Source organism: Centropristis striata, chromosome 13 (assembly GCF_030273125.1).
Source record: "Centropristis striata isolate RG_2023a ecotype Rhode Island chromosome 13, C.striata_1.0, whole genome shotgun sequence".
NCBI lineage: Eukaryota > Metazoa > Chordata > Actinopteri > Perciformes > Serranidae > Centropristis > Centropristis striata.
Window position 1 is genome coordinate 13,958,608 of NC_081529.1, and position 13,876 is coordinate 13,972,483.

Here is a 13,876-nt window from a genome sequence, read left to right on the forward strand (position 1 = left end):
AACACATTTGTGTTTGTTCCTTATCTCTTATCATGAGATTGTGCTGCATGTCAGTTGTATTGATGTATCCTTGTATTTTCAGTGCCGGGCAGACTCCTCAGAAGATGAGGCAACTATATAACAGCGAGCTGCTGGACATCTACTGTTCTCAGTGCTGCAAGAAAGTGAATCTACTCAATGACCTGGAGGCTCGACTTCGAAACCTCAAGGCTAACAGGTAAAACACACAACACATGAAGAGAGCAGCAGGAACACCAAGATCCACTCAAACTGCTGCCTCAGCATCACCATCACATGATAATAATGGTCAGATACACGTAAGCCAAATGCTGACCCCCCCCCCCCTCAGATGCTGCACACACATCAAAGGGTGAGCACGAGCTGTTGCCATAGTAACCGTATCCCAATCTGATGGGATGGCTGGTTGCAGAAGTCTTTGTGTGTGAGATGCAATGCAGCAACAAAGAAGCACAAGCACAGGATCAATGAATCAAACAACTCAGCATTCAATGATGATGATCTGTGATGATCATGCATTAAAAAATGCACCCAATGTTCTGATACTTAAACTAGACCAGAACTAGCACAACTCTGTTAAGCTTTAAACTTTGACCAGACGTAGCAGAAGTCTTGTATATTAACTGATATTAACCCCTTATCATGATGCCCCCTTTTATTGAAAATTTGGGGATTGTGCAGTGGATGTTTAGGGGGAGATAGCAGGGCCCATAAATGCCACATAGAATATTCATTAAGATTGTGATGCAGCTGTGTGTCAAGTTATTCTGGTCATAAATCTCTAATAAAAATAACTTCGTGTTCCGAACATTATTAGTTTGCTTTCTGAAGTCCATTTCCATGCTCAGCTATGTACCATAAGTTGTTGCAGCAATTTTTGTTACAGTGTTTTACACATATGATGCTGAATTAGGCATTTTTGATCCACGCGGTAATTTAGTTTTAAAAAGAAATTTTGGACATTTTGGAGATTTCTGTATTTTTGGCTATTGGATGGCAAGCACTTGTGTTCTTTAAGCTGCTGAGAAACCCCCTTATTCTCATTATAGGAAAGCTATACATCTTCTGAATGCTCTAGGTCTACTGTTTTCTATTGTAAAGTTTCATGAGGCTGTGATTATCCTGGAGGTCACAGCAGCTCATTTTATCCAGTGAGTCAAGTTTCATGAAATACTTTCTCTCTTGAGACCTGCTCAAAAAGCGGTCTGCTGATAAATATTATTTTTTGTTAAAGGTGCTTTTTACTCGCAATAATTCAGTTTCCAAAGACTTCCTTGTTCCACATTAGGCACTTTGTGCTCAATCAAATCCCCCAATTTCCTAACCGCCCTCTAGGGTTCTCTAATCGAATGTTTTCAATTACTTCATACAAGGCTAAAGGCCCTCACTTCCATCATATATGATTACATTTTCAAGGTAAACTGAACTTGTTTAGACTTCCTCAGGGCCACCTAGGACTAGGACCAATGATTTACTTGTCAGATAGGGACAATTGGGCACAAATGCTAGACCTTGTTCACACCTACTCTCCATGAGCAAGGCATGAGCCCTGATACAACCTGACAGAGCAGATTGATACAGTCACATGCTGACTATATGCACATGTTTTGGTCATGTTCACACTTCATAGGGTCTTGGGTAAAACAGTCCTGCTCCCAAAGCCACACAACAAGTGACTGCATTTACCACTCTGCTTACTGCAGGCTTCTTCTCATTAGAGCAGAGCGGTTATGACATTAATGCCAGTTCAGCAGAATAGGCTCTGTCTGTCCAGACAGTTAGCAGTGTAAACTAAAGGCCTGTCCTTCACACTAGTCACTCTGTTTACAACCCTCTGAAGGCAGCAGGTTTCGGTTCCATCTGCAGTCTCTAAGAGAGATGGTGTCACTGTTAAGCCACAATTATGCACAGCAGATCTGTTGGTTGCATTTTGTGCAGCCAGCATCAGATTGTTGTAAAATAACCACATATTCGCCCCTTGCTTATGAGCTCATCAAACGTGATTTTGATGTCTGATTCCTTCCCGTACCTGAGTGTCCTACAGAAGAGCAAAAGGAATCTGGCCACAGAATTACCAACCTGCTCTTTGCAGATGGATCATACTGTTTCTACACTAGTTAATCAGCTGTTTATTCTAAACATTAATCAGTAACATAGTCATAGATATACAGTATGTTATCAGTTCTAAAATATATTTTCTCTTGGTGAGGAAATGGTGTGTAATTGTTGTAATATTAAGTAGTGCGTGAGTGTGACTCAGTGTCTCTTGTGTTTCAGCCCAAACAGAAAGATTTCCAGCACAGCATTTGGACGGTAAGTGACCTGACCTTCCTACCAATGACCTTTTAAATGAAAATACTGCAGTGAATCTGTAATGCCGGAGATAAAGTGTAAGAGGGATGGCTTCAGCATTGAGCAGGGGGAGTCCTGTTTTGGAAGAGCAACTTCAGAAGCTGACACACTGTGAAGATCAGCATGTAGAATGGATCATAAAGTTGCTTTCTTGTGTGTCCTGTCCTCCCTGCAGTCAGCTGTTCCAGGCCAACCACAGTGTGTTTGGATCCAGTCAGGGCAGCAGCACAGAGGATCTGTTCACAGACAGCATCGACTCTTGCGACCTCGACATCACAGAGAAAGTACAAAAACACACAACGCACTAATACAGAAATACAGCCAGTTATTGTGCATTTTGGAGGAAAGCTAGTTTAAAAACGATTAAGTTGTTTGTTTCAGGTTACCCTGGCAGGTAGTAGCAATAGTAGTAATGGTAGCAGCAGCAGTAGTAGTAGTAGTAGTAGTAGTAGCAGCAGTAGTTCCAGTAGCATGAAAGTAACAGTAACAAAAGTAACAATAGCAACAGTAGTAGCAGTAGTAACAGTTGTAACGGCAACAGTAGTAACAATAGTAACAGTAATAACAATAGCAACAGTAATAGCAGTAATAACAATAGCAACAGTAATAGCATTAATAACAATAGTAGCAGTAACAGTTATAGTAGTAACAACAGTAACATCAGTGACAGTAGTAACAATAGTAACAGTAACAGTAGAAACAGTGGTAACAACAGTAAGAGTAGTAACAATAGTAACAGAAACAGTAATAACAATAGTAACAGTAATAACAATAGCAACAGTAATAGCAGTAATAACAATAGCAACAGTAATAGCATTAATAACAATAGTAGCAGTAACAGTTACAGTAGTAACAACAGCAACAGTAGTAACATCAGTAGCAGTAGTAACAATAGTAACAGTAACAGTAGAAACAGTGGTAACAACAGTAAGAGTAGTAACAATAGTAACAGTGGCAGCAATAGAAACAGTAAGAGTAGTAACAATAGCAACAGTAGTAGCAGTATTAACAATAGCAACAATAGCAACAGTAGTAGCAATAATGACAGTAGCAGAAGTAACTGTAGTATCTGTAACAGTAGAACCAATAGTAACAGTAAGAGTAGTAACAATAGTAACAGAAGTAGCAGCAGTAACAACAGTAACAGTAGTAACAAAAGATACAGCAGTAACAGTGGCACAGATATTAGGAATGTCTATGGTACAAAGTTTCCTTAAACCAAGTGTGTGTGGTCGGAGGAGTCAAAGCCTGGTTGTCTTCCTCAGGTCAGTTATCTGGAGAAGAAGGTGACAGAGTTGGAAAGCGACTGTCTGGCCAATGATGACCTCAAGTCTAAACTCAAACAGGAGAACACACAACTTGTCCACAGGTAGGAAAACACAATCACTAAATCTATTTATACATGCATTAGGTTTTATGTTGTTCTAAAATATTCATATTTACTTGTACAAAACATATGGAATATGTTTGAAAAGCACAGTATGCCTAAATCATGTGTGCCTGTTTACCATGTGATATTACTCATGAATGTGATATTTTGATGTAATGTCTTCCATTTCCAGTGCTGCTTTATGTGGACATTCAGTATATCTGTGGATCTTTTCCACATAAATTCCCATGTGACTGGGCTAGAAAATTACGACTGATCTGTAGCTCTACGGATACAACCTGCTGGCAGCTTTACTGCTTTACTCAAATACAATTTGTCCTTGTAATACTTAAGTATTTCCATTTCCTGCCCTCAAAGGAAAATACTGCACTTTTAACTGCACCATCAATGGTGATGTATTATTATAGAATAAACTTCAAAGGAGTCCATAAAGTAATTAAATGAGCTCCACCTTTACCAGCTGCAACATTAAAATGATGAACACATTAATGCATCAATAACTGTAAAAAGTGATATATAATATTCTGAAATTCTCTCTTCTGGTACTTTAGGTCAATTTTAATGCCTATGTAATGTTGTATCCCAGGGTGCACGAGCTGGAGGAGCAGGTGAAGGATGCAGAAACTAGGGCTGATCAGAGTCTGGAGGAGGAAACGAAGAGGCACCGGGAGGCTTACAGCAAGATGGACAGGGAACGAAACGTAGAGATAGACCTACTCTGTAACAGGTAAACTCATCAATAATACCAGTATATATATCAAGCGGAATTTCCGAACAGGATCCAAACCCTGACAGCTGCTGGTGCCAACTTTGGTTCCGACTCTAGGTCAAAACCAAAAGCACCTCATGTAAAAAAGGTTATTGGAAGGTAGTTACTCTCACAAGTGAAACTGTCCAAACTGACCTCCACAAAATCAAGAAAGATGCTGACTTGCTTCTAAAAATCTTTTGAAATAGCCCAAGTAGAAGTTTCTAGCCATTGAGTTCTTACTCATCGGTTGTGTTATTTTATTGTGTCAAAAATGTGACAAGCCCAAGCAACTAATTCCTTCCTTATTCTGTGGTTGTGGCAAATCACCATAAACTGCAAAAAAGGGTATTGCCTTACACCTACATTCTTTCTAATGGCAGTCTACCAGTTGAACAAAGAAGTCTGACTGTATAGCAGTGGTGGAATGTAACTAAGTACATTTACTTAAGTACATTTTTGAGGTACTTGTACTTTACTTGAGTATTTCCATTTTATGTAACTTTATATTTCTACTCCACTACATTTTGAGGCAAATATTGTACTTTTTTACTCCACTACATTTAGCTATTGTTACTTTTCAGGCTGAGATTTAACATGAAAAACATGATAAATTTTAAGTGATTAGACTTTTTTTATTTGTTTTTATTTAAACTCATAACAGTATATTAAGTAGTTAAAATGAGCCATACTTTGAGAAAATTAAAACGCTGCTTACATAAATGCATAATTAATAATAATCCAATAATATATTTGGAATATATAAAACGTCTGAATGTGTCCATTCTACATAACAAGTACTTTTGCTTTTGATACTTTAAGTAAATTTTGATGCTTATACTTTTGTACTTTCACTTAGGAAAAGGTTTTGAATACTTTTTTCACCACTGCTTTATAGAAGTCTATGAGAAAATGAGCCTCTTTCTCACTTGATATATGACCTAAGTAAACATTCTCATAATACATTTATGGTCTTAATGGTTAGTTTTAAGTAGTCTTCAATACAGCATGATGTTCTTTTTGTAAATTATGGTCCTATTAAGAGTAAAATAGACGGTCAAGCAGGACATGTTTTAGGGCTACACAGTGATTGACAAGTCACTTCCACAGTAACCAGTCAATCAGGGTAGAGGCGTAGCAAAGCCTTTGTCCAAAAATGCTCACTTCTGAAGTATTTTGCTGAGAGCAGTGTGTGTGTGTTTGTGTGTGTACACGTGTATGTGTGTGTGTGTATACAGGGTACAGCTGTTAGAAGAGGAGAATGGAGAGATGAAGATAAACGTGTGCAGACTCAAGTCGCAGACAGAGAAACTGGACCAGGTGAGTGTGATGATTCAGTTGATCATTGGCTGTTATTTTTTGTCGTTTGGGCCATCTTTATTGTTACTACATTGAGTAGGAATAACAACATTAAAGTTAAGAAACCTCTCCGCTGTAAACATGTCACTACGTTCCCAGATCTCAGCAATTACTTTGGTGAGTACAGTGTTATTATAAGTTTAAAATGAGTGGGCGTGTTGATGATTTTTCTATTACGTGAAGATTTGCATGAGAAAAGCTTGATGGAAACAAAACATTCTTAAAACTTTAGAAAATATGCATACAAGTTTTTACGCTCGCTAACACTTCTTCTACTGTTCACTGACAGTATTCAGCATAAATCCTAAAACGACATCAGACAACTAATGCATACATGGTTAAAAAATAACGTTTTTACCTCACATCGTAGCTACAAACACATATGAAAAGGTAGCCTACATTTCTAGCTGAGCTGGTTAGCTAAGCCAGCTGGCTAACTTTGGCCGACTTTTGGCCGACCTTTCATAGGCTACAATGAAAAAATAATGGAAGTTACATACCATAATTTGATTTCTCAGCAGAGGTATTGGTCTGTAATTTAGTCGTCCCCTCCGGTGTCTTCTGTTAGTAGCATACAGGCGCAAAAATAAAATGGAAAATGGCCCAGGCAACAGACATCACAATTTGTGTGGCTGGCATTTTGGTTTGTGTTGACACGTTCTTCGGGGAACGTTCTCACCCCTACCACCATCAACTCTGCATTATGAAGATTTGCATGAGAAAAGCTTGATGGAAACTCCAACATTCGATAAAACTTTTGAAAATATGCAAGTTTTCATGCTCGCTTATGCTTATTCTACTGTTCATTGCCAGATTAGCCTACAGCAATACATTACACTGCCATCTTCTGGCTAAAGTACGTTTATACAGCTTCATTTATTTGATCTAAACCAGTTTGATGGAAATGTCCCTAATTTTCTTTAATGCGACATTTCGCATTAAAAATGTTGCTTCAAAATTGGATTTGACTTTAATGTAAACACGACGAATGAGCATGTCTAAATTCCTCTTTCCTCTGCAGGAGAAGCAGAGGATGACAGACAAGCTGGAGGACACAAGTCTGAGGCTCACAGATGAGATGGACCTCTACAGGAAGATCATGGACAAACTCTGGCAAAACCGCCACGAGTTTCAGAAGGAGAAAGAGGCCATGCAGGAGGTGAGGCACTCTGGAGAACATAACAGCAAGGTTGCATGGTTGAGGAGTGGATTTAATCATTAATCATGTCTATTCTCTGCAGCTGATTGATGATCTGCGACGGGAACTGGAGTATCTGCAGATGTTTAAACTGGAGATGGAGCATCCAGGACAAGGCAAGGGGCTGGCTGAGTTCAATGCCAGGACCAGAGAGATGGAGATGGAGCATGAAGTCAAGAGACTCAAACAGGTTTACCCATTATTCTTCTGTCCTTATGGAACTTTCCATTCATTCCCAACATATAGACTGTTAGTGGCTGATTGATATCATTCTGGATATTATCAGCCAGTATTGGCTGGTCATAGATGCCTCAGTGTGGGTGCATGAGTGCAGAAATACAAAAGATGTGTTTGAGGACATTTCATCACAGTAAATCCATCAAATCAGTTACTAATTATGTTGTGACGTTTGTCTTCATGATTTTGAATACTTTTTGTTACTGCACAGTCAAAATTCACGTCCACAATCCACACTGAAAAAAAACGCTCTCTTTATTCTTCCTCAGGAGAACCATAAGCTGCGGGATCAGAACGACGACCTGAATGCGCAGATTCTCAGTCTGAGTTTGTACGAGGCTAAGAACCTGTTTGCCTGTCACACCAAGGCACAGTGCCTGGCGGCTGAGATTGACAATGCGTCCAGGGATGAGGTCAGTGCTGCTGCTGCTGTTGGATGGATACTTAAGTCAAAGTACTAATGCCACACTGTGAAATTACTCCACTTCAAGTAACAGTCCTGCATTCAAAACTTACTGAAGTAAAAGTACAAAAGTATCAGCATCAAAATGTACTTCAAGTATCAAAAGTAAAACTAATCTTATGCCAAACGGATCCACTCAGATTGTTTTATATATTCTAAATATATTATTTTATTATTATTATTATTATTGATGCATTACTGTAAGCAGCGTTTCCATTTTGAAAAGATAGGACTGATTCTAACTGCTTAATATACTGTTTTGTGGTTTAATTAAAAAAAAAAAAAAGAAGTCTAATCACTTTATGTGAAATCTCGACCTGTAAAGTAACTAAAGCTGGCAGCTAAATGTAGTGGAGTAAAAAGTACAATATTTGCCTCAAAATGTAGTGAAGAAGAAGTAAAAAAACATAACATAAAATGGAAATACTCAAGTAGAGTACAAGTACCTCAAAATTGTTCTTCCACAACTGCTGCTAATGCATCTCTCTGTCTCTCGCAGCTGGTCGATGCTTTGAAGAATCAGGAGGAGATCAACCTGCGTCTGAGGCAGTACATGGACAAAATCATTCTGGCCATAATTGACCATAACCCCTCCATCCTGGAGATCAAGAGCTAGATGCCACACACACACACACACACACACACACACACACACACACACACACACACACACACACAGACACACACACACACACACACACACACATATATATCTGCACCACCACAGCAGATTGTCTTCATATCCACTATTTATGAGGCGATCTGTCAATCAGTGTAGAACTGCAGTGCCAAGTTAAATCTGTCCACCAGTGTTTTGTGATCATTTCTTTGAAACTACTGAAATGTGGAGACTGTAATAAATTTGGAGATAAAAACAAAACAAAAACAAAAACATATGTTCATTTCTTGTGGAGACAACACAGAGCTCTACAGTGAGTGATTATAAGAGGCTGTCGCTCATTGAAGCTGAAACACATTTAAAGAGTGTAGGACATAAAATAGTATAAAGCAATTTAAAGGACCATGTCAGTGTCTCACATTTTTCTTCCAAAGCAGTCAGAAAGTTATAAATCAGTTTGTATGGACTTAAAATTAGCTTGACTTCAGTTTTCATGTGAACATCATGTTTGTTTTATGGTTCATCATAATATATAGCGGTGCTGGTCCAAATTTAATAAATACACCTTGAAGGATCACTAATTAACACCTTGTATGTTTGTTTGAACAGAAATGTTAAATGGCAAATTGTAGTTTAAGATTAGAAAATAAAAATCTGTCTTTATGTGATAACATTTGAATTGTGTGCAATTGCTACGAACAAACATGTTTGAACACTGACATGGACCTTTTAGGTGAAACAACTTCTAACCCTTTAATTTGGCTGTCTCAACACAACTGAATGTCTCCATGGTTAATATATGCTGTTTACATCACATCAGTGTAACTATGTCATTAAGCCTCTGTGTTTCTGAAGACTACTCACGATGAAGGTATTTAAAGGTGCTAAGAGCCAATATTATGTGCCAAAACTTTAACATTTCACTGTTTTCATGGACTGAAACAGTTGAAGGGTGTCACTTTTTCCTCAAACAGAGCTGGATGGCTCACTAACATCACATAAAATGAGATGAATTGCCAACAACTAGAGCTGAAGAGGTGGAAACATTAGTGCTAAAGTTGAGCGGTGGCTATTCCCATTTCAGATCTCCTTAAAGGTGGTCTGTGGAGATGGTGACCAATAGCAGAGCTGTGTTTTGCACACACTCAGACACGCAGATGATGGGCAGTTGGTGGTGGTTATGCACCATCAAATGTAGGGAACAAAGGCAGTGTAAACAGCAGCACTTAGAACATGAAAACATCCACTTTGCAATTGTTTTATTGGGGGAAAAAATGGACTCAACAAGTTCTTTCAGATCCCAAAAATACAGTGTTCTTATAGTTACACGAAACGCCAAAGGCCACCTTAAGTACAGTTGTGCATACACTTATCCTTAGCCTACTACAAATACAATATTAGTGTTGTATGAATTGACATTATTTCCAATAATACTGTTTACTTTGCAATGTTCTATAAAAAAAAGCACCTGCTCACTTCAAACAACCTACACATTTAAAACGCTGCCTTCAGTGTCTTTGTGAATGAGGGGAAGATCCTCATTATTCCACCTGTGTTGTAAATTACTTGAAATAATTTCACCTAAATATTTAATAATGTATCGTTTGACACATACTTGTCACAGCCACAGTGACCTGGATAAGCTAGCTAAACACACTGAAAAGGTATTCCACGCAGTGAAGAGAGCAGTCTTAAGCTGCCATAGTGAGCACTATATGAAGTTACAAAGTTATCAAAGTTTTGCTTCATTGCACAAGTTGTTCACCTTGTGAATTTTTCATAGTCCATTTGCTTGTTCTTTCACATTATTTGTGCATTTGCATACAATGTATAAAAAATTGATTACTGAAGCAGTCCAGATATGATTTTATCCACTGTTGCCATTGTGAGTGAGCGTTTTTTTATGTTGACATTTTTTTACTTTAAGACACAGTATTTGTGATTTCATACATTGTAAATGTTGTACAGAATCTAGTTCCTATTTATGTGCAAGTAATTTCGCTAATTTTGACACAATAAAACGTGTAGTAGATTGTATTATAGAGTCAATAATATATACCACGCTTAAAAGTGTCATAGCCAAAGTATTTAACTGGATTAAAATTCAACATGATGAAAAAAATATAATCTGTAACATCACACATGTTCACTTTGATTTCTTTTACTTGTGTATGGCAAATTGAATTCTGGGTGACCATGTTATACAAACTGGATGTGTAAATAAAGTCCATTGGCTTTGGCATGGAACAGGTTGGGCTCTGGTTGTTTGTTGTAGGATTCCTTTACATGCATGCTCTCAGCGCTTTAGTGGTGTTCAGATGATTCAGATGGATAGCAGGAAGTATAATATGGTAATGGGGACGCTTTTATTTTAAAGGACGAAAAGAGACTTCCTGTCGATCGTTAAACTAACTTGAGTGAGGTGATATTGTAAAGATAATGTCAAGGAGTTGAGTGTTTTATGTTTCAGCCCCCGAAGAGTCATGAGGTTAGTTTTTTATAGTAATCTTGCATATTTAAGCGTGTTTTGTGTTTAAATAAGTTTTGGATAAAATTAACCTAGTAATTCAAGCTAGCAAGTTTTGATACAGTAAGCAATTTTTTTTTCAAATTAATACCTTCGTAATTCTGGGTGTTTAGTAATTGTTATTGCAACTTTCTGTTTTCAACAGCTTTATCCAACTTCTCAGCTCATTGGCTTACTGACATACGGCCGCAGAACTGAACGCTCGGCCGTGTTTCAGTGAGTACCATAGACTGTATATAGGTGAGTACGGATACTCAGTCATATTTAAAATTGAAAAAAAATACACAGATCGATTAAAAATTCCAGGTGATTGACCAAATCCTAAACCACCATTAATCGATCATTGATTAATTATTCCCATCCCTAGTAAGTATAATAGTTTGTGTTTTCATGTAGACAGGTTTTTCTAATGAATGTGGGAAATACCCTGTTTTTAAAAAAACAAAAAGACCTGTGTATATGTGGACAAGGCCTTAATCTGTTAACATGGGCAGCAAAATAAGATAAAAAACAAATGGGTCTCTGATGCTATTCAACCATCAGAAGACCACTTCAGTAGATTTCACCATGTTCAACTGGCTTCACCGTAGAACTGTTAGGCCTCATTTATACTCCCTCTATATAGGCCTATAACAAAAGATCGCCCATTTCAAACTACAGTGTGTAACCATCACTGCCTGCATAGATGGCATAGATGTTAAGCAATATGTCCACTAGAGGGCGGATTAGTCCAAAGTTTCTGACAATAATAATTGTAATGAACTTCTTGAGGCAATAGCAGAGGCAGTGTTGTAGACAGCAGTGCTCTGTAAGGCCATTAAACACATCGCAGCATGTATATGGAGAATTCTTTTCACTTATTTCTCCTCAAAAAGGTTAAAAATGTTGGTTGCGATTTGCATGAACTATTCGCTACACTGCCCCCACGATTTCCAGGGGTACTGCACTTTTTTGTGTCTGTAAACTTTCAGAAAATGCGCACAAATGCAGACAAAATCAATGTTAAGTACAGACAGAAGGATCAATCCATGTCTGTGGAGCAGAAATGAGCCCTTAGCCAGTTTTCTCAACTGAAGTATAATTCATTACACCTTCCATTCAGCAGTTGTCTACATTAAACAGTGCATGTTTCTTCGGACAAGATGTCACTTTACTTTGTCTGACACAGAGAAATTGATGATTCAGGGTTAATGGAGTTTAAGCCAAAGGCAGGATAGAGGGGTTCAGTGAAAGTGATGTAGAAGGTGTGGAGGTGGATCAGTGTGTCAGATGAGACTCTGTAGAAGGACAGAGTGCCAGCATGATAGTCCACATACACTGCTACTCTGCCAGCATCAAAGGAATACTGGATGGGAATGACTTTTCTTCTGTTTTTGTGACAGGCAGAGTAATTATGATCGCAGCGTAACAGACTCCAGGACTTGGCATTCTGTCCGATCCAGCAGACATCATTCTGCCCTTTCCTTTTGATTCCTTTGTATGCCACTCCAATATTAACCCATCCTTTCCACTCCATCTCCCAGTAAGAGCGCCCAGTCAACCCATCTCTACACAGAACCTGCTTCCAGTGGTCAAATCGCTCTGGATGATCCGGATAAGGCTGCTCATCTTTCACCTCTGTCACCTTTCTATTGTCCTCAGACAACAACAGCTTCCTGTTCGCTGTGTTTGGGTCCAGGGTGAGTTCACAGGCGTCTGATGACACAATGCAACATCATTTAACACCTGTTACATTTTTTATCGATTCAAATATTAACAATTTGAGAAACACCTCTACATTAAACCATAACAGTCTGCATCTTTACAACAAAAATTGGAATGATACTTTGTCATTATTATGAATTAAATCAGATAAATGCATACACTTACACTTTTTTGGACCTGACTTTAACCTTGTCACTCCCCCATGTTCCACACTAGGGATGAGAAATACAAGTGAAATTAACATTCTCATTAAGAAATATTAATATACATGTATCACAGCTATCACCAATTGGCAGGCTGAGGGCCACATACGGCCCGCCAAAGGTGATAAACCAGCCCGCAGAATAATAGCCTGATGAAAAGAATACTTTGTTGTAGAAGTGGGCGATATATATCATCTACAATAATATCGTTAACGTTTTTTTGACGATATGCAATTTTACATTATCAAATATTTATAATATCTCAAAAAGGAAACAAACGAAAGGTGCATAGACGGTAGAGGAGAGGTGCATGAAAGTCACTTTGTTAACAATATTTAAAAGTGATAATGGGGCACTTATTTGCGCATGCTTGTATGGTGCACAATTTACCTCAGTAGAGAGAACGTGAATGTTTACCCATTTAATGTCTCTACATGGAAGTTTAACTGTGAGTCTCTTAAATGCTTAAGTTTAAAGAAAATAAACAAGAGTGGTTCTGAAACATTGTGTCCATCCATAGATGTCCTGGTAAGAAAGAAGAATTTTAACAGCTTTTTTTGGTAAAGAAATCACATTTTGAAGGATATTGTCCAATTATAGTTATCAGAAAATAAAAAAAAAATCATCAAGATTTTTTTTTTTTTGCGCATATTGCCCACTCCTACTTTGTTGGTAACCCCTGATTAGAGAAGTTGCTGTGTGGTACAAGCCCCATTAGCTGATGTAGCCTTGGTAGTAGTACACTCCCCTCATGAAATACCACTACACCACTGAGGAGGAGTCTTGGCAAAGATTAATCCCCTGGGCCCAGTATTTCATATTACAATCACTTGTGTGTTAAGCAACTAGCGGGCTAGCGAGGTAGCTGCTTTGTTGATTAATTTTAGTCTATGGTTTAACTTATAAAGGAACTAATTGGACGTACATCATACCTTAACTCTTTAAAATAACACCAACCTGTTCAGAGTTTATTAGCGTTACATCATTGGCAACACAGCAGACTTTAAAAAATACTTTAATTGTATTGATACATTCAAGGTTTTCAAGTTATTGGATTT

The 13,876-nt window shown here is 38.1% G+C and overlaps 2 protein-coding genes across 3 annotated transcripts in view; one reads left to right on the plus strand and one right to left on the minus strand.

Moving 5' to 3' along the window:
- The window catches only part of rab11fip4a (RAB11 family interacting protein 4 (class II) a), a 24,490-nt gene extending 14,392 nt beyond the window's left edge, over window positions 1-10,098 (plus strand). For both annotated transcript variants that reach the window (XM_059347717.1, XM_059347718.1), the window contains 10 exons: window positions 83-217; window positions 2,296-2,331; window positions 2,546-2,654; window positions 3,636-3,739; window positions 4,347-4,487; window positions 5,747-5,828; window positions 6,889-7,026; window positions 7,109-7,255; window positions 7,572-7,715; window positions 8,265-10,098. In XM_059347717.1, the coding sequence (XP_059203700.1) occupies window positions 83-217; window positions 2,296-2,331; window positions 2,546-2,654; window positions 3,636-3,739; window positions 4,347-4,487; window positions 5,747-5,828; window positions 6,889-7,026; window positions 7,109-7,255; window positions 7,572-7,715; window positions 8,265-8,381 (1,153 nt within the window). In that variant the 3' untranslated portion in view covers window positions 8,382-10,098. The remainder of the gene's footprint in view (window positions 1-82; window positions 218-2,295; window positions 2,332-2,545; window positions 2,655-3,635; window positions 3,740-4,346; window positions 4,488-5,746; window positions 5,829-6,888; window positions 7,027-7,108; window positions 7,256-7,571; window positions 7,716-8,264) is intronic.
- Window positions 9,629-13,876, minus strand: part of LOC131983358 (NLR family CARD domain-containing protein 3-like) — a 19,247-nt gene continuing 14,999 nt past the window's right edge. Inside the window, exons 14-15 of the mRNA XM_059348081.1 lie at window positions 12,781-12,827; window positions 9,629-12,606 (exon numbers count right to left, since the gene is read on the minus strand). Of these exons, the coding sequence (XP_059204064.1) occupies window positions 12,062-12,606; window positions 12,781-12,827 (592 nt within the window). The 3' untranslated portion in view covers window positions 9,629-12,061. The remainder of the gene's footprint in view (window positions 12,607-12,780; window positions 12,828-13,876) is intronic.